Source organism: Hoplias malabaricus, chromosome 16 (assembly GCF_029633855.1).
Source record: "Hoplias malabaricus isolate fHopMal1 chromosome 16, fHopMal1.hap1, whole genome shotgun sequence".
NCBI classification, from domain to species: domain Eukaryota; kingdom Metazoa; phylum Chordata; class Actinopteri; order Characiformes; family Erythrinidae; genus Hoplias; species Hoplias malabaricus.
The window spans coordinates 7285478-7306179 of NC_089815.1; the positions used below are offsets into that span (position 1 = coordinate 7285478).

The 20702-nt window shown below is 40.0% G+C and overlaps 2 protein-coding genes across 3 annotated transcripts in view; one reads left to right on the plus strand and one right to left on the minus strand.

Annotated features, from left to right (window-relative positions):
- Positions 1–57: 57 nt before the first annotated feature.
- Positions 58–9473, minus strand: dkk3a (dickkopf WNT signaling pathway inhibitor 3a). Of its 2 annotated transcripts, XM_066648053.1 has the most exons (7): positions 9212–9473; positions 8237–8359; positions 7297–7377; positions 4658–4750; positions 2920–3064; positions 2504–2660; positions 58–1832 (listed from the first exon to the last, which is right to left on the minus strand). In XM_066648053.1, the coding sequence occupies exons 1-7, from the start codon at positions 9404–9406 to the stop codon at positions 1745–1747; spliced, it is 882 nt and encodes a 293-aa protein (XP_066504150.1). In that variant the 5' UTR covers positions 9407–9473; the 3' UTR covers positions 58–1744. The 2 variants fall into 2 exon arrangements, with proteins under 2 accessions (XP_066504150.1, XP_066504151.1); XM_066648054.1 differs by lacking the exon at positions 4658–4750.
- A 3165-nt stretch (positions 9474–12638) lies between these two features.
- mical2a (microtubule associated monooxygenase, calponin and LIM domain containing 2a) overlaps positions 12639–20702 on the plus strand; it is a 41288-nt gene continuing 33224 nt past the window's right edge. Inside the window, exons 1-2 of the mRNA XM_066647633.1 lie at positions 12639–12708; positions 15308–15725. The gene's annotated coding sequence lies outside the window, so the exon portion shown is untranslated. The remainder of the gene's footprint in view (positions 12709–15307; positions 15726–20702) is intronic.

The following is a 20702-nucleotide window of genomic DNA, read 5'->3' on the forward strand; positions in this document are numbered from 1 at the left end:
AAAGTGCCCAGCCTCATGATTGTTCCCAGCCCTGTTTATTCACTTTTCCAAGTTTCATTTTACAGTTTGAAACACGTTGGGACTATTCTACATTTTAGAGTGACGATCTTAAATAGAAACATACAATGCTATAGTAATCATTACTATAATGATTCCTTAAAAGGGAATTCCACTGATTTTGTAAATGCAAAGCACCTCATGTAACTCATTCATGTTTGAAAACTGTACCCGGAGGGTGCTGTTCAGTGCTTTGCATGAAAACACTGTCCTTGTTTTCTTATCACTTCTACATAATCCATTGTTTGAGATGGTTCATCGTAGAGAAACCACCTATACCCACCAAGGTATCAACCCCACAACGTTTGGCAGCGGAACTGTGTTCTCTGGAATAATGGAGCTCAAATTTAATAACTTTGGAAAACATTGGTGAAGAAATGCAATCAAGTCCTCACATCTGTGTTCTCTTATCTACGGGAGAATTGTTTCCAGAAGAGTAGAGAATATTTCTTCAGCACATGTACTGGTCAAACAGGTGTCAATAAACACTTGATCATACATAATATTCGCCGTTAACAGTGCAGCAAACAATTTTTACACTTGGTAAGATTCCCTAGAACAGAGCATTTCACTTTAAAACTTAAAAAAAGAAAGAAAAAACAATTTATAACAATTTTGGTAATCAAAAAATGGAATTCCCCTTTAGTACCAACAAGCATTCATCCATACAGAATATATATACACACATTATATATACACACCAAGTGTAAATAGTGTCTAAAACAGATTGATCCGTTCTCCTTGAGCACTATATGGAGTTTAACACGTATCATCCGTGCTTAGATCTGCTTTAGCCATGATCATGAGTTATAAGCTGAGCCCTGCCGCATGAAGCACAACATGGAAATCGGTCTCTGTTTACACCTGGTCATTTCATGTGACTTTTGTTTGAGGGAATTTGATTTCATTGGAGGGTTCTGCTCACATTAGATAAGACTTTGGTAGTATTGGATGGGAGAGGTTTTGTTGTATTTGGTGAGGCTTTGGTTATACTCCAGCATTTTGGTTGTATTGGGTAGTGGTTATGTACAAGGATTTGGTTTTACTGAGCAGAACTGTAGTTGCATTATCTGAGGGTGTATTTGGCAGGGTTTGGGTTGTATTTGTCAGGGTTTGGGATGTAGTGCTCAGGGTTATGGTTGTTTTAAGAAGGATTGTAGTTGTATTACGGTTTTAGTTATACTGAAGATTACAGTTGTTTTGGTCATGGTTTTGGTTGTATTCAGCAGGGCTATGGTTGTATTTTTAGGGTTTTGTTTGTATTAAGAGCTGTTTTATTTGGTTTGAGCAACACATTCATGGTATTTATTGTATTGGATAAGGTTTTAGTTGTTGAACGTGACTTGGAGTGCTGCATATATTCACACTTTAGAGAAGTGAGATGGGGTACACTGACACCTGCATTTTCATGTGGATAATCTCTAACTCTGTTATGGAATTGAACATGTATTTACATTAAATGACCAAGTGTAAATAGGGTTTAAAATCAAACTGAGACAGCTTTAAGTTAAAGGTGGCAGAAGTAGGCTTGTGTATTGATTTCCTAAAGAGTGCACACCTCAAAGCCTAAAATGTTAAGGGCAATAAAGCACTCAAGTACAGTGCAGATCGCAAAATTAACTGGATTACTATTATCCCTCTTATTGAAGCACTGACTCCACAGCATGATGAGGTTCGGCATCCATCTTTAGACGATGTAGTCGATCTCGGAGTACAGAGTGTCGGTTAGGTCTTCTTCGCTGGAGCTCTGGCCTTTCAAGCAAAAGGAGCCACGGCTAAAGAAGAGAGCACAAAAATATTTAAAGTGCATACAATCTCTGATGGAATGTTGCAGAAGAAAAGGTGTGTTAAATAGTTTATATACTGAAAAATATTGTTTGGTGGCCAGAGCTGGACCCATTTTCCATCTACGCAATCGTTTATTAACTTTAGAGGAGTGTCATGGTTCAAAAGCATGCCTCACTTTATCAGTCTTTTTTGTTTATATTGTGATGGCTAACGGCTAACACTGGGGCCAGGCTCACAAGGCAGCTAACTTCAGGCTTAATTCTTATCTAAGCCTGGTCTCATTATGGTGTATCCTATTTCATCAGGCTACATCAACATAGCAGTTTATATACTGCACTGCCTGTCAGGTTTTGGACTTTTTGGGGTCTAAAGGAAGTAGACCCCTCTTGTCTGTTTGTTCATAACGTTAGTGACATAGACAGTTAGTAGGGTGGCTTCCACAGAGGCCTGTCAAATTGGACTGGGGGGTGGTGCATCCCAGCATCCTAATAGCAATTAAAACAGCATCCCTTTGGTAAAAATGTTGGTAACTGGTTACAAAGGCATTAAATCTGCAGCCATGGAGCATATCTCGACTAATTACAATTAACGCATTACCAAATAATGATTAATTATTTTAACCCTGGAAAATAAGTCCAAACCTGTACAGGAGTCTTACCCCAGATGTTGGCACTGTAGGTCTCCAGCGCAGGGACAGTGCTCCCTTGGCCCTTCGCCTTCCAAATCCCATGATAACAGCTCCAGCAAATGATTGGCTGATATAAGGCAGCGCTCCCGCTCTGTTGGCTTGGAGATGCAGACTGGAAAGAGTAGAGCTGAGAGGAGAACACGGGTAAATCAGAGTTAAAAGCCGTATCACAAAGGTCATGTTCAGAACGATTTGTTAAATCTTACTCTCAGTACTTTTCAAACTACACAGCTGCTTTCATCCAGTTATGTCTTGTCTATTACAGAATGCAATAGTGCTGGGAAGAAAGCATCATGGTAATAAAATTTGAAGCAAAGCTTTGGTGCTATGAGCGCTATGAGTGCCTTAATTACTGTCATTTCTTCCAGGAAATTGTTCTTTCTTACCTTTGTGGAAAGCACAGCATAGATCACTGCTGCAGTCGCTCTGATATTCACAGATGGTGCCTGCTTCTCCTTTAGTGGTGTCCTTGGTGCACTGACCCCACACACACAGCTGACCCTCACAGCACTCCTCATCCTTAGTGCAATTCTGAGACATAAGTTATTCACAAGGTTGTAATTCCATTTACTTTACAAACCCCAGTTTGGACAGCAGTAATGAATAAATTGTATGTAATGATAAATACAGAATTTGATGTTGTTCCTCATGTTCTTATTTGTTACTTCAGCACATCAGCATCATCCAACATCGGTACCTACCTGCACTACTATCCTACTGGCAGAATGACATCAAAACCTCACAGAGATTTTCCAACATCTGGTCTAATATATTCTTAGAAGAGTAGACGCTGTTAGGGACAAGTCATTTTCTGACCCCATTTATTTCAGAAGAAACACTGGAAGAGCAAGTGTTCACAAACCTTTGGCCATACCGTGTTTTGTTTTTTTTAGACCGCAGTGTGAAATAATTCAGCCGTGCTGGATCTCAGAATAATCCTGAGTGGGCTGAACTAAGCTGAGGCTTTCTGACAAGCCCCACACATTTGTATTTGGGCACAGGCCAATGTATGCTTCTGAATGTGACTTGGCCTTGCTGCCAAGTGTGCATCAGTATTCCAGCTTATGGTCTTCACAGTCGTTCCCTGTGCTGCTCTCTGTTTTTCCTTTATAAGGGGAGATGAGCCTAGGCGGTGGCTGTAATTTAGCCAGCAGTGCACTTTTGATGTGTAGCCTAAAGGAGGAAATAAAACCCACCTCATATCAGGTTCCAGATGAACTTGTGGCTATACTGCAATGCAGTTGCAATGCAGGCTCGCTTGCATCAGGCTGCCTGAGAGTCGATTGCTGAGGGCTTTAAAATATGCAGGTTCTTATTTTTAAGCATTTTCAAGATATCCAGGTTTGGGTGGTAGAAATATAAGGTGAAATACAATGATTCACAGTTTTATGAATCCTACAGGTGGACTATAGAGTCCAGTATCTCCTGACATACTGCATCTTTATATTGTGTAAACCAGCACAGTTCATTCATTCATTATCTGTAACCGCTTGTCCAGTTCAGGGGCGCGGTGGGTCCACAGCCTACCTGGAATCATTGGGTGCAAGGCAGGAATACACCCTGGAGGGTCCTTCACAGGGCAACACAGACCTACAGACACTTTTGAGTCGCCAATCCACCTACCAACGTGTGTTTTTGGACTGTGGGAGGAAACTGGAGCACCCGGAGGAAACCCACGCGGACACGGGGAGAACACACCAACTCCTCACAGACAGTCACCCGGAGCGGGAATCGAACCCACAACCTCCAGGTCCCTGGAGCTGTGAGACTGCGACACTACCTGCTGCGCCACCGTGCCACCAACCAGCACAGTTCATTATTGCTAAACAATTCCCGATCACTGAGGATCCATACAGTCATCCAGCCCTACCTAGCCGTGTTCTGTTTCATCAGGCATATGTTATAGAATCACACACATGCACGCAACCCAAAAGTTCAACAATAGCCTTTCTCCTAAGAGCCACAACTGAGCTTTGAACTAAAGTATAGAACATGAGAGGCCATCCATGCAATAGTTCATATTTGCTATAATTGCCATCTTGAACGTGTAATGATGTAATTAGTTATAGTTAGAGTGTTGTGCTTTGGTGCAGTTGTATTATAAATGTATTGTTAAGCTCCTACCGAGTTCACCCCCTTGCAGACGAGACATCTGGATTGATGTGACTCATAGAGGCAGTATCTGCCCTTCTCACAGTCCTCATCAATGATGCATTCCTGAGGGGGTGGTGAGGTGAGCAGACGGAGAATAAAGAATTAGCATAAGAAATACTTTATCCCAACACGTACAGACCTGCTTATTCAAACCTTACTTTGTCCAAAACTCAAACCACTGTAAAATAGTAAAGGATTACTCCAGCATTTCTTAACCTAAGCTCTGTGTGCCATGTCCATATCGTTTTCCACAGAAGATAACTGGCATGCATCTTCCTGTAATTATAAAACAACACAATAACCACGAATGTAAAACTCACTTTGATAGAAGCCTCTGGCAGCTGCTAAATTCTGTGAAGTAATGTTTGTTGTGATTTTGTAACCAACCAGTATTTGACGTGGTCAAAGCATGGTCAATCTAAAGAGCCGGTGCAATGGAAAGCATAACGTCTGCTGCAGCATCTTCTGCGGGAAAGCTATTATATTTGACCATGAATGGTACGTCAGTTCCAATGTCTGTGTTTCGTAATGCAGAAATTTTAGGAGCATGTATCGCACAACCACATTATACTGAACAGCAGTGGCATGCAGCACAGACCAGTTTGCTGAAAGTTCAAAGAGAATGTGATGCTGATACACGATCTGTGCAGTATTTATCTTTCAGAGAGGTGACCCAGACTTTCTGGGCTGTTCACTGAATGCAGAACAAAAAGTGCTTTATCCCCAAATGCATAAGTAAACATTACATTACCCTCCTGCTGCCATTTGACCACATCAATATTCCAGAGAGAAAAAAGAGTTCAGGAGGATTCCTCTCCTTTTCCTTTGGATGATGGACTGGTTTAAATTTAAGTTTTCATCTTAAATGGAGTACAATAAATGTGTGTTACTTTGGATAATAGTTGACTATATTTATGATATAATGCCTAGCACGTTTATTCTGGCATAAATGCATACAGTACTGTGCAATACACTCAATTTAATTTCCACTTGAAAAGTATCAAGTCAATGGTAGAATGGAAGGAAAAGACGCAAGGAAAATAGACAAAGAAAATATGTGAAAGAGTAGCGCCCAAACATAGCGTGAAATTAGAGAAATGAAGAGAAAATCAAGCTATATTCTTGCTTAAGATCTGAAATAAAATATGGAGTATTTCTATCCAATAATTCTCTGTGACAATACCACATTGTGAATGAATGTGAGCGTGTGTTGCCCTGCGAAGGACTGGCGCCCCCTCCAGGGTGTGTTCCCGCTTTGCACCCAATGGTTCCCGAGCTGGATAAATGTATGAATGTATGTATGAATGAATGAATGATATACAATAAGGGCGGTCTCTGGCATTTGCACACTACAAATGATCCTATCACCTTTAAAGACTCTTATTTTCATAATTCCCTCTGCTCATCAGTAAGGATCCAGACTGAAGTGGACGTAAGTCCTTTTTTTGCTGGGTGGATCAGCAACATGACTGCTGTGTTATCTAAGCTGTATCCTGCTTTATCAGCGGCTATACCCCCTCTCAGATTCTGCTCAGAGAAGCCAGACTATTGACCGGCTCCCATCAGTCAGACAGGAAGTGAAGTGCTTTAAAGAAGGATGTTAAGGTCTGTATGAGAGAAGCCACTCTTTAGGAAATGAATGTATGCAAGCAGCACTGCAAAGTTCAGTCTCAACTTTCTGGATTCAGTTACATTCAAACATTAGCACTGATCCGTGTCAAAGCAAATGAAATACCAGTGCCTACATTGCCACTAAAATATTTAGTTGTGAAATGGGTTCCTCATGCCTTTGACGTTTCGTTGAAACAAACTTTCATGTATAAAATAATACCTTGTATAGAGTGACCAGACGTCCTCTTTTACCCGGACATGTCCTCTTTTTTAGACTTAAAAAAATGTCCGGGTGGAATTTCACAAACGTCCGGGATTTTGTTTTTCTAGAGCTTACATAGAACTTCGAGAAGCGTTTCGTTCACAAACTAGTCGCGCCCTCTCCTACTCCGATTGGTTCGCTTGAGTGAGAAGGGGGTGTGGTGAAGTAGCCTAAACTCTTCTGATTGGACGGTCTGACAGTAGAACTACCGTTAATGGTCGATAACTTTCTCAGTAAACATTTAATTGTTCAGTCTGCACATCAGTAGTCGCCCCCCACCATCTCAGATCTGTTCACCCTAACATTGTATCATTAAAGTAACATTTGTCTTTTATGCAATGGAAACTGAAGCACTAAAGCAGATTCACATTGATATTTTATGTTTTATAGTTTTATTGAAGTATAACATTGAGGTGACACAAAGGTCAAATTCACTTATTCATCCATCACAGTTATGATGTGCAATAAAGGGTTGTAAATGAGGAAATGGATAAAATAGATTAACAGTTATAAAAGCCTATTTTTATTAGGAGAATAAATAAAGAGATTCATTTAACTGGAGATGTTGAGTATCTGTTGGGAAGACACCCACTGACCACACACAAAATACGGAGCATGCTTCAAGTGACCAAAATATCTCCAAGGGTTGCTTTGAAGTTGCAGACATTATTCAGGTTTTGGGGTCAGAATGTGTCCAAAGCTATAACAGCAGAGGTGCCTGGGTTTGATTACTCACATGATCAGTGTCATTTTTCTTGACACTGGACAGGATAATAGTCCTGGAGCGGCGGCTCTCTTCAGTCATATTCCCTGATGTCTGTAAGCACACATTCAATAGATATTGTCAATGTCCATTTTTAGTTTACTACACCATTTGAACACCAGTTGTCATACACATTGAAATTGATGATATGAACATTTCACAATGAATGGACCAACAGAAATGCTCCGTAGCTAAAATAAAATCTTTTTACAATGACTTCCATTGAAAATTAGGAAGGTTCTCTTTTTCCTTCTTCTTTAAAGTTACTATTTTTAATGGGCCGTGCAGATATATAAACTGACAACCAGGGTCCTGGAGGTTGTGGGTTCTAGTCCCGCTCCGGGTGACTGTCTGTCAAGAGTTTGGTGTGTTCTCCCCGTGTCTGCATGGGTTTCCTCCGGGGGCTCCGGTTTCCTCCCACAGTCCAAAAACACACGTTGGAAGGTGGATTGGCGACTCAAAAGTGTCCGTAGGTGTGAGTGTGTGAGTGAATGTGTGTGTGTGTGTGTGTGTGTGTGTGTGTGTGTGTGTGTGTGTGTTGCCCTGTGAAGGACTGGCGCCCCCTCCAGGGTGTATTCCTGCCTTGCGCCCAATGATTCCAGGTAGGCTCTGGACCCACCGCGACCATGAACTGGATAAGCGCTTACAGATAATGAATTAATGAATGAATGACCAATAATATCACTGCTGCCACAGTAAAGGTTGGAATAAATAACAATAACTTTTGGTTTCAGAAAATATCTTTCGTGTGATATTTATTATCATGTTCCCCCATTTATTTTCTATTTTCAAATTTGGTCCTAAAATCTATACGGTCTTTGGTGCTTCTTTTTTACAGCTGTGACAACAGAAGGCTGCAAGAATAGAAGCACTCGATTCCAGAACCTTCCAGATGACCTTCTTGCCTACGTACCTTATCGATCTTGTCAGCAGGGACAGACTGATTTCCGAGCCCTGTCTCAGAACTGCTCAGACTGTTGTAATCTGAGGTGAGGTTCTGGACATTGTGGCCAGATTTTGCACTCTCATTGTCCATCTGTTAAAATAAAAAGCATCCCTCAATGATCACCCACTGCTCACAGATCACAGGCAGCAAAACAATGAATATTTTAATCCACATATTCTCTGATATGTTCGTATTCACTTCTGGATTCGGGGGTGTAATGTATATCTGCTCAGAATGTACCCACTCTCATAAGATAATTCTGAGGTACAAAGAAAAAAACAACAACAACAGCCTGAGAGACAGGACAGTCTCAATTTATATTCCATGTTCTGAATGAAAGTCTCTCTGTTGTGAATGTGTTGTTGGTTCAGTTTACTCAGAATGGACCTTTTAGATTAATGAAATGTTAATGGTAATTTGATTTGATAACATCAAAGTACTGTTTAGTCTGAGCAGTTATGCTGTGTCATAAAATCTTCATGTGATGTCCAGAAATTTTGATTTCAGTTAGAGGGTTATAAATTCCCCAGTACTGGGCTGTGGAGCATTTGAACTGCTCAGTCTTTTGAGAGTGATTTATCTCCACCACCTATGGACTGTGGCATATTTAATCCAGAACTAATCATCCATCAGTGGCATGTGACATCACTAAAGCTCATGTGGTTGAACCAAAATGTTCAGACATCAAGTGTTAATAATTCCAAACACCTTTTTAATTTCCCTTTTACTTTTGGCCTTGTGCAGAATTCTGGAACGACACTGTACTCTTGATACAGATATAGATATAAGATATAAGATATCAGTATCGGCAGAAGGGGCAAGTGCATTATTGTGTCACCTCTGAAGAATTCAACACATGAGATGCAATTAGTGCAACCAAAGCAATGCAAGTAAATGCACCACAATAAAATGCACATTAAACAAGTGTATTACGATGTTTACCTGATTCACCGTATCCTCCAACTTGTGCTGTGTGTCCTCCATCAGCTCCTCCACCTCTTTGAACATGTCTCCCAGTGCCTCTGTCGTGCCGTTCACCTCCGCGTGCACAGCGTTTGAAGCAGCCATCGCGCCTGCGATCACCAAGCACACGCTCAGCTCGAGCACACCCATCGTCTTCGCCTTCGTCATCTCCATCCTCGCGCTGCTGTGATGAACCGAGCTGTGACCGCGGGCTCTGAGCCACGAGCGCACCGCAGAAATCTGAGCACGAGGCGGAGGAGGGTCTGCGCGCGCACACGCACGCACGCACGCACTTAGGTGCGCGCGCGCGTGTGCGTGTCATCCGTCTGTATAGGCCAGCGTTATGAGATGTTCATATTCGGTTGATATTTAGTTGCTGAATATGAGATGTTGAAGGGAGGAAAACATACAAGATGAAGCCTCATTTTTAACGGAAAATAAATAAACAGAAATGGTGCTTGTATATGAGCAGAAAGGAGTGTGTTTGTGGTTTAGTTCAGCTTCATTTTCCCGTTTGTTTTATTAGAAACATTTGTATGTTATTTGTGTTTGTTAAAGTTTTATCAATTCATTTAATTTGTAGTAATCTCTCAGTCAAACTGAACAGCTTAAAAAGTGTGTGTGTGTGTGTCCCATTTCCCCAATTCTGTAAATTAAGCTTACAAATTTTCACCTGTTCTTCTGTAGAAATCTAATGTACCTTTAGAAAACATAACTGGATTTTAAAGCCACTGTTTGAAATTTTAGTGACAATAATGTACCTCTACCATACCTTTTATGTGTATGTGTGTGTGTTATTGACATCACTGGTGAAATAAGTCAAAGAATTTCACCTTTAATTTAATCTTACACTTACTTTAAAATAAATAAAATCTAAGCTTTAATTGATCTGTGTTTGCCCCGTGCCCGCGTGGGTTTCCTCCAGGTGCTCTGGTTTCTACCCATGGTCCAATAGATGGATTGACTATTTAAAAGGGTATCTCCCTGCGAAGGACTAGCGCCCCCTCCAGGGTGTCACCTTGCACCCAGTGATTTGGTGTAAGCTCCAGAGCCTGAGCTGGATAAGCGACTACAGACAATGAATGTTCTGTCAGTGCAGTCACCTTTCTTTTTATGACAAACACACCTTAGGTGTTTGTTGCCAGCAGGCTAAAATCTTTTGATGTGACAATAGAACACAGTCCCCATTATTATCTGGATACCATTTACCAAACTCTTATGTCTGTAATTCTTAATCAAAGGTCATTTCAGATTTTTTGCATCTTTTTGTGAATTTTGTTACAATTTTACTCATTACCTGTATATTATGGCAATTTAGGGGCAAGAAGCTTTACTGGTATAGTCATTCTCTGACTTATAAAAGTCAATACACATTTCCTTTATTTTAATTCTGAGTTGTCTTTCCCATGTTGAAGAATGACTAAGGGATTTTGAACTTTGTGTCACCTAATGTACACAGCAAATTTATCAGTGTTAAATCCACATTATTAGTGTTAAATTAACACTGAGGGTGTTGACAATTTAAAATTTTTAATAGTTTTCAAATGACACTGGTGAATGTGCTGTGTATATATCACAGTGAAACAGGCCACTGTATAAATATAGTGGTGTGTGTGTATGTGTGTGTGAAAAGGGAAAAGGGAAAAACTGGATGTCCAGAGTCAGTAGTGGGAAACACTTATGCACTTGTATCGTTTCATCATCATGACAGAAACAGGTTAAATGCATTTACCTGAATCTCGCCAGCCATTTTGTTTTAATCGCGTTTCACTCTTTCCTCGTGTACAGTTCTATAATTTAGGTTCAGAGATGGAGGGATTAAAGTTGAATGCACTGCTGTAAACACAGGTCAGCAGGAGGCCTTCTGCCCCACTGTAACCTACTTTAGCACTATGTTTATAACTCTGTCTCCACCATGTGGCTGCAGAAAAACAGCCTTACAGGTTTAGCCTCACATAGGACTTCCATTACCAAATCAGTGGCTCCTGTGGAAGAGAGGTAAATACAAAATACAGGACACACTACTTTAAATGCTTTAGCTATTGATACAGTCTGGTCCTATCAAATGTATGTCAAAACAGTGCATCAGCAACAAGAGTTTACCTGGAACACTCAGTATACAGATAGCATATTAGTATATGTTTTGGGGCAAATCCACTTCTAAAGTAATTGACTAAGTCTCATATTGCTCCCTATTCCACTCGGTGCACAAGTTTGGCTGTACAGGTTTATATGTGGCTGAAAAAACAAATGGCTAGCCAAGTTATTCAGTGTTTGTTTGTTTGAGCAGTTATTTTAAGAACTATTTAGAGCACTGCTTATGAAGTAGTGAGCTATTTTAATAGACCTCATATAATAAACAACGCTATGTACTATTTAAGGCCTGAAAAGCACAAGATGGCGCTCTTTATACATGCATACTTACCAAAGTAAGCTCTGAGAAGTCACTGAAAGCCACCTTGAATCGGTTTGTGGCTGATGTATATTTTATGATTTGGAATTATTATAAATTCTGTTATTATTCGCAAAACATAATATTTTAATATTTGATCTATGACTTGCTTACTTAAGTGTGGTCAAGTTAAAATTGTAGTCTCACTTTATTTATGATATATCAACTGAACTTCATTTGATCCTCGAGAAATTCAATGTGAATTCAGTAGTTTTTTAAGCAAAATTGTTTAGTTTACTTTATCCAGCCAACAGGCCAGTGTGGGGCACATATGAGCTCTCGACCTGGGTACAAGCAAGTTTTGTCCTCATGTTAAATGTTGGCCCCACATATGAATGCCTTCTAGGGTCAGTGTTGGGGCTAAGATGGGTTAAAATAAGGTTTTCAGCTCATGTGGGCCCCACAAAGGTGCGTTTTCTGGTCATTCTGAGTTACCCATATCAACCACGACTGTTACTGTTGTACTCATATTATTGAGTAATTATAATCCAGATTTAACCAGTAGAACAGAAATAACTTCTCATGAACCCAGTGGAAGATAAACATTTCTCTTGAAGCACTTAGCTACAGATTCCAGGTGAACATATTATCTCAAGATGAATGTCTAAGTCCTGAGCGAGTTGCCGAGGAATCGGTTGTTTTTAATGAACTTGTCGAGCAGCAACGACAAAACCCGTAAAGACGTTACAGTTTAAAATTCTTGTAACAAAAAATATGCCGTGAATAAAAACCTCAATTTACAAAACATTATCTCTCTGTTGACACACCTTATAGCCTACACTAAAGCAGACACGTGAAATATAAAACTAATTGAATCATAGTTTCGATTCCTTATAACGGAAAGAGTCGGTTCCATGAAGAGTCTCGAAGTTCATCTCGGTTTTAAAGAGTGAGGCAGACTACAAGCGCGCGCGCTGCGGTTCCTTCAGAAAACGAAGAGCCTCGTTGGCTCGAGGCTCGCACTCTGTAACAGGCGGCGGTTTGAAGTGTGTTTTACTACTTTCAGCACTCCGGGTTGTACACAGTGAGTAAAACTCATTCAGTTATGTGTTTTATTCCTCATTATACATCCGATATGATACACTTTCCTTACAGTGGAAGTTCTCTGGAGTTGGTAGCTGCTGACTTACTGTAACTGAAAAGACGTTTAAAAATTCATATAGTCAAATGAGAAACAACCTGACCGGTAAGTACACGAGAATACTTCCACAAGCATTCATTGTTGATATTTATGAAACCTATTCACCATTTTTGCGGTACAAGCCACACAAACATATAGAAAACAAGTATGAAGTTACGCTTCTTGTATAATATTCATTAGTTTTCAACTCTCTATGTACAGTGAACGAACATTTCCTCAGGGAGAACTTTATAGGCGAATTGATACTGTTTCCTCTTTCATAGGATTAGTGTAAACTTTGTAGTCTTTGTAAACCTATTACATAAATTTCATCTTCGTTTGCTTTCAATTTTTTTTCTGTTTACCAGGGGCTCATATAGCTATCATAATCCAAAGGGGGGTTCACCTCCTCCTCACACTCTGAAATATAACCCAGAGTTGCACAATTTAAAATTCCTTCAGCGCTGCAGTCATAAGTGGTAGCTGTGCTACAGGTGTATTTAGGTGTTGTGAAATAGCAGAGTGAAAGATGAATGATGGACTAACGCTGAAAAAAGGAGATACAAGCTTACAGCCTCTGAACCCAGTCCACTTATAAAGCCATACATAAGAAGTACATTCTTCGTGGAGACTGCTCATCAGGTACATTGTAATAATATCTACCTGATAGCCATACGTAACTATTTCGTGTGTTAAAAAGCAACAACTTTCTTTTATTCAATTTAAATAAGTATCCTACCCAGACTACAACAGTAGTTTACTTAAAGAATTTATTTGTGTTGCGTAAAACTAGTTAACTTTCTTTGTTGCTACTTGAAGTACATTGAAATATTTGCCACAAAAATCATTTTTACAGCTTTGATTTGGTTCTGTTAAGAGACTGAATCACACTGCTGTAAATGTTACCCAGGGAACAGAGGAAACTGAATAACACCATAGTTTACCCTTTGGACTTTTAAACAGACATTACACGTGGAATTTGCTTTGTTGAAGTCTCACTTTTTTCATGTTTTTCTTCTCTTGTTTAGACATATGTGCATGTATTATTGGGCCATTTGCAGCATAGAAAAGTCTAAATCTGGTATCGTAAATATTCTAAAAAATTGTTTATGAAATATCAGAAAATTCAAGCACAACGTCAACAATCTAAGACCTAATGTCCACAGAAGGTTAACAAATATCTGAATAGTATTATGTTGGAAAAACAGAATGGGATATGAAATAATTAGATATTAGTATTATTATTTGAACAGCTGTGGCAAACACGCAGCTCAGAAATCTGAATCAGAATCAGTCTCACAAACTGTGTCACTTTCCACCCACTTCTTGCATGAGGAATGACTAGAGCATCCTGTGATATTTCTCTCTCTCTCTCTCTCTCTCTCTCTCTCTCTCTCTCTCTCTCTCTCTCTCTCTCGCCCTCTCTCTCTCTCTCTCCCTCTCTCTCTCTCTCTCCCTTTCCCTCTCTCTCTCTCTCTCTCTCTCTCTCTCCCTCCCTTTCCCTCTCTCTCTTTCTCTGCTAAGTTCAGTTGGCCTCTAGTAGTTTAGAATTGCATCAATCAGAAGAAGTATTTAAGACTTCACACTTCTGTTTACAGTCTGTTGCTTTATAATTCTTTACAGTCTGTGCTCCAGTGTCCTCGTTTTTCAAACCTTAGTCCATGTGTTTCTGTTGACAGTGGAATTTCTGTTCAGGAGCAATGCCATGTTGATACAAGCATTGTTGTATTATCATAGGGAATGACATTTGGCAGGAAGTAAAACTGTTCCTACATATAGCCTGTATGTCAATAAAGCAAGGTTTAGGTTTACTTTCATGGTCTTACCCTTTGATTCAGTCTGATTCAGAACCAGTGCTTGTGAATAATGACGATGAACATATCGCTCCTTATTTGGGTTCCTCACAAAAATGCCGTCAAAATACATACTTTAGTGAAGTCAGTTTGCAATTCTTAGATGAATGGGGGAAATAATGACAGGCTAAAAGCAGACCTTTGGCATTTACTTTCCTGGAAAGGTCCTGTGAGAATGGAATATTGTTTCCAAATAGAACTCATTACCTTTAATTAAATTTCACAGATCATTAAAACCTAGACACATCTTTAAAAAGTCCGATTTACTTTTCTTTGTGAATTCAGTGGTTCTGATGCAACTCTGATAGCGTTTTCAGTCTCTGATTGAAAAAACAGTTGAGTACCAGTGTCCCAGCCTGTAATTAGTGGTTTAACCATACTTTGCTTTAAACACAAGGCTGTGGAGAAAACAAACCCATGGCATTCTCCAGCCAGCTTTATCAAGCTCAGAATTCTGGCAGACATTAAAGCAGTTATTCTAGAATTGAAGCTCTGTGTATCTCACAATTACCCAACACAATAACATAAATTCGACACAATTTTGGGGGTAGGAAGTCAGTTGAGGAAAAAGCAGTTAAATGCAGGGCATAATTATGTTTAGAAGTGTTTGAATGTTTTAGATGGGTTTAAAATATTTTTATTTTCCGCAGCTGGAGTATTTCCTAAGATTTCGTTTCTGGAAGTGAGTCTATGTTTCCTGTCAGTCAGCTTGGCAAAAGGGTCCGGAAGAGGAAGTTGAGGGTCAGGGGTTCTGCATGCAGATTGAATCACCTGCCTGAACTGTACAGGAATGGGTCAAACATGGAATAAATCCTCCTCTTCACTACAGAAACCCTGTCTAATAGTCAGTCTCAGTCTGTTCATTTCATCAAAAAGAAGTTGTAATAATGAATCTGATCTTTCCCCAGTGCTTGTAATGTTATGATGAGCAGAAGACATCAAGACTGCTAAAAACATCTTCAGGATCATGTGATTTCTTCTTCTGGAACATGAGACCTGTCTAATCGGAGCATGTCATTACCTATTCTTCTGGCTCAGTTGTTCTGCCCAGCAGCAGGGAAATAAAAGGTGTGTACCTGCAAGTGGTTTTAATTTGATCTCCTGCCCTACCCTACAACACTGACACTACAGCTGACATCCTCTCTTCAATGGTTCATTGTAACCTTTATGATGTATTGTCAGGAGGTAGTACTGGCATTTAAGGCCATATTGATATTATTAAGAACCTCATCCCAATTAAATTTTATGTAATGCCTGACTGGCTTAAAAATAATGCTGACTAACAAGTTAAATTTACTCTAACAACTGGAACATCTCCAGTGGCCAGATCCAAGTCCAAATAAACAAATATCACTCATTGCTGCCCTCTAAAGGCTTTAATAAAAAAACTGAAAAACACCATACACCGGTGACCCTTAGAAGGTGTAATATGGCCAGTAAGAAGTGAGAACATATTTTTTTCTTATTGTTATTTGCATCCACTCGACTGTTAAAACATGTCCTATTCACATTCTATTTGTCACAGTGTAACGACTGTGAAAGCTAAAGTGTGTCAACAAGCAGACTATTATGTAATAACTGTGACAGACCTAGATATTAATATGTCATGAGATCATGTAGGCCTCATAAGTCTTTTTCACACAAGCACTACAATAAAGATCGTTTTGAAAGTACCATCCCCTGTGGTGTTTCATAGAAACCATTTGCAGAACATAACGCTTTTGCTGTTATTGCCCATTTGCCCATTTATTTTCTACAAATTGCTCTTTTGGACCTCCCAATAGTACTTCGTCCGACTTGAAAAAAATGGACAGTGTTTTCCCTCTTAAGTGTCCTGGTCTAAATCAGGCCTCTTAGAGGAGAGTTTGTGCTCCACAGACTGAGAAGGTCAGACAGGCTCTCAGACGACACACAGCTGCTTCCCATCCGCACCTTTTTGCTTCTGTGTGAATTAATGATTTTTCTTCCTGCAAGACAGATGATATTAGCCGGGCCATGGCCAGATGACATGACTTTTGCTCCTTTGACTACTCTTTGATTTGGCACAAGTTTGGAGAAATGTGTCCAGTTCTTTGAGTTCATGAGATACTTGGAACAGAGTGAGCAGGACAGGGCTGTGTCCAGAGGGATTCAGGGAAACAATGTTTTTTAGCGCCTTGCAGGTCTGCTCTCAGGCATTAGCATTTCTTATCGGGGGGTGGTGGTGGGGGGGTTCCTTCCTGGTTTTCTTCATAGCTCTCAGCAATTAAGCAGGTTACGTGTAACTCCCTCCTCTCTCTCTCTCTCTCTCTCTCTCTCTCTCTCTCTCTCTCTCTCTCTCTCTCTCTCTCTCCCTCTCTCTCTCTCTCTCACGCACACACACAAACACACGTCTCTCTAAATCTTTCTCTTTCTCTCTTGTTCCCCTGTGACATCAGCTTCCTTTTGTTTAGGCTGATAGTCGGAAGTTTTCTCCAGCAACAACAGCAGACCTCAGTATCCACCCACTCTGTTTTTCTTCCAGACAGGGTTAGATTTTGTGCCATTGGCCTCTGCTGTAAAAAAAGCTCATGGCTTGTGGTGCTCATATGGGGCGTGGAGTGTCAGTTTGAGTGGAGTGTGGCCTCATTAATTCCATGAGGTGTGTCCTCTGTGTGCCAAGAGTGAAAGCAGAACTTGTAAATTATTTTGGAATCATATGCTTTTAATATCTCAAGACTACCAAATAAAATTGTTTGTGCAAGCATAATTAATTTAAACAGTTTTAAACTTAAATGCTTTAGAGGTTATATTGGCTCTACCTTCCATAAAGAACTGCTCTGTTACTTTCAAACGTACAGGCGGAGGGCTAGTAGGTGTGAGCTGCTCTTTTTTTTAAGTTTTTGACTTGGCTCTGCAACAGGTACATATTCCACATTCTTGGAATACTTACCTTGTGGAGAAAACTGATAGTCTGTGCTTTAAAAATATAATATACTGCACAGTATGATGTACTTTTAGCCTGCCATTTCACAGAAAGACCAATAACCATGAAACGTAGATGATGGGATATTTAACAGTAAGTAGAACTGCTTCCATAAATGTATTTCATAACACCCTTTACAAAATAATCTGCAGGGAAATACTTCTAGACCCACAAAGTTCAATCTTAGAAGTTTATTACATTTGGTACACTGTTTATCCGATGGTACAGTTTCGTCTATCAGGTCTTGCATGGTTGTTTGGAGTCCCATTTACGTACATATTTTGATTTTTTTAAACAGTTTAAAAAATAAATTTTCTCTTTGAAAACTCATTGACCTTTTCTTTGTTGACTTCAAATCAATGTGCTTTTTAGTCTCGAGAAACATCTCATGAAAATCAATTAGTTTGTACTCAGTGGTTGTTTTGATTGGAAATTAAATGGAGGGTGACCTCTGACATTTACACTTTACTGTATATTTATCATTTTTAATGAAACTGTTCTGAGAAATGGGCGGCATGGTGGCGCTGCAGGGAGTGTCTCAGTCAAACAGCTCTAGGAACCTGGAGGTTGTGGGTTCAAGTCCCACTCTGGGTGACTGTCGGTGAGGAGTTTGATGTGTTCTCCCTGTGTCCGCGTGGGTTTCCTGCGGGTGCTTTGTTTCCTCCCACGGTCCAAAAACACAGTTAGTAGATGGATTGGCGTTAGTAGGTGAAGTGTTCATAGGTGTGAGTGTGTGTCACCCTGCTAAGGACTAGCGCCACCTCCAGGGTATGTTCCTGCTTTGTGCCCAGTGATTGCGAGTAGGCTCTAGACCCACCGCGACCCTGAACTGGATAAGTGGTTACAGACAATGAATGAATGAATCCATTCTTAAAATAATTCATATGTCAGTGAGTTTGATCTCTGACCACATCGGCTTGTTTTAAAGACTAATGGGATGAAAAGATTTTATGGACATTTAATCAGAGCTTTGAAAGCGATCCCACTGCCGTTTGTTCCCTTTATAAAGCAGGGGTTATCAAGGCCACTCTCTGTTTCCTAGCCAGCTCTGACTTTGATGGTCATTCCTCTGTGTAAGTGTGGGAATGTGTGTGTGCGCATGTGTGTTTTACTGGTGTCCTGTGGGCTACTGCTGTCTACCCGCAATGATCATTTCCATTCTGTCAGATGGTGAAGTCATGGTATTTAAGCCTGCACAATGCAGCCTCAGCTCAAAAAGCAAACTGTGAGGACAGCATATACATGGGCCATTTTATTAATCCATAAGGACTGCCCTTGCAGATGGATCTAATAGGTATGTTACCATCCCTGAATCCAGGAATGCGAACTCTGTGGTCGTCTTGATTATTAACACGTTTGAATTTAGACTTCTAGGCAGACGTATGACGGTGTTAAAAATGCTATGACATAACGGCATAATAAAGCTGGTTCCTAGAGTTTCAGTTTTGATCCAGTGATCATGGTTGTGGTAAACCAGTTAAATGTCTATGGTGGCTTAAAAGGAAATTCTCTCTCTTTTTTCTTTTTTTAAAACAAGTTCTAATGCTGCAGAGAGAAAAGAGATTTTAAATGAGTTACTGAATATAAACAATGCAAACAAATATCTAGTATCTAAATTTTTATCTGCAAATATATTTTCTGGTTGTGCTTATGTTTGTATGTTGCAAAGAAGGCAGTACTGCGTAGGTGTAAATGTTTTGCACATTCCACCACAGGCTTATTAAAGCAACTGTGACCCCTCTCTTTTAAACCTGTTATCAGTCACAGCATAGGCACATCCGCAGTGGATCATAATAACACACATGCTAAAGGTTAGAATAAGATACCAACAGGAAAGTGTATCCTATGATTGACACTTGTTACTCTGAATTGTGGCCAATGAATTTGAAGAGGGTGTGTCTGATGCTGAGTTATGTCAGGCATCTGGGTGCTGGAATGCAGTCTGAGTTAGCTTTAGCTTGTCTGTCTCTTGTGGGAGTACATCTAACACCACATGCCACATGAGCTGACACGTCTCTGCTCAGAAGCCATGGCTGCAAATCAGCTGAACAGAACCCAGCTCAAGCTTTGACCTTAACACTGCTGCTGCTCCTAATGCTACAGAATTTCAAGTCTCCATCAGTACCACTTTCTGCTAATGGGTCTCAATTTCTATTAGTGTTTAGTAACCTTTATTAATCTCTTTGCAAATGCAATAGTCCTTATTTATCCAATCTTGTACATTGATTCCTTTGTGTCTGTTGTGTTTTGTCTGTATTTTACGCTTGTTGTTGTTTATTTTCAGCCGGTCCTTTTCTATGATTCTATTATTCATTGTTTGATTTATTAATTAGTACATCTCCAGAGTATTTAAATTAACACATCATTATTAAGTGTTTCAGGAACAGGAGTGCAAAAAACAAAAATAAACCAAATATTACCCAGAACATAGCTCTCCATGATCAGTAAGAGAAATGTCATCATATGCCATTGACATGAAACCATCTAAATGACCTAAACCCTGTGCTGTCACTTCCAAGCTTTTTGGAGGCTGTTCACTACAAAATTCAAAGAGATCTTGTTTCCAGATCATGGAGAAAATGTATTCTCCAGAAAAGTAAAGCCAGAATTTCCACAGACGGTCCACATCTGCTTTGATGTGCTCATACAATCCGTTCAGTCCCTCTTTGATATTTAAATGTGGGTTAGGTGATTGTTTTGTAGTGTGCCAGTGTGATTTGTTGAAGGTGAACTTTGGACACTCGCCTGCATAATTCTGCATGTAATGAAAGAGTCAGAGTTAGAATCTGGCTCTGATTTGCATGATCATACTGGAAGTATCACCCACAATCCTAGTACTTGTATTTTTCCAACGCACTCAATAACTTAAATCAAGTCTGCCCAAACAATCCATTTATCAAGCTGTCTCTACGCCAGTATTTCACTCTATGTTATGTCGTTCCTTAGCGCCTGTGTATTATCTTTAGAAAGAGGTGAGACCTTGAAATCATAGAAAGATTTGAACTAAAAATACACTGTTGCAGGGTGTGTTACCAGAGCAGTGAGTTGTCCCTGTCTGCCCAAAAACAAGCACCCCTGTCCTGTTCTCATGCAGTAGGAAA

Coding starts and splice junctions, on each gene's coding strand:
- dkk3a (XM_066648053.1), bottom strand. CDS start 9,406: ATGGAGATGACGAAGGCGAAGACGATGGGTGTGCTCGAGCTGAGCGTG. Junction 4,751..7,296: donor AGAAAAATGACACTGATCAT/GTGAGTAATCAA, acceptor CCACCCCCTCAG/GAATGCATCATTGATGAGGA. Junction 3,065..4,657: donor TCTGCAAGGGGGTGAACTCG/GTAGGAGCTTAA, acceptor CTTATGTCTCAG/AATTGCACTAAGGATGAGGA.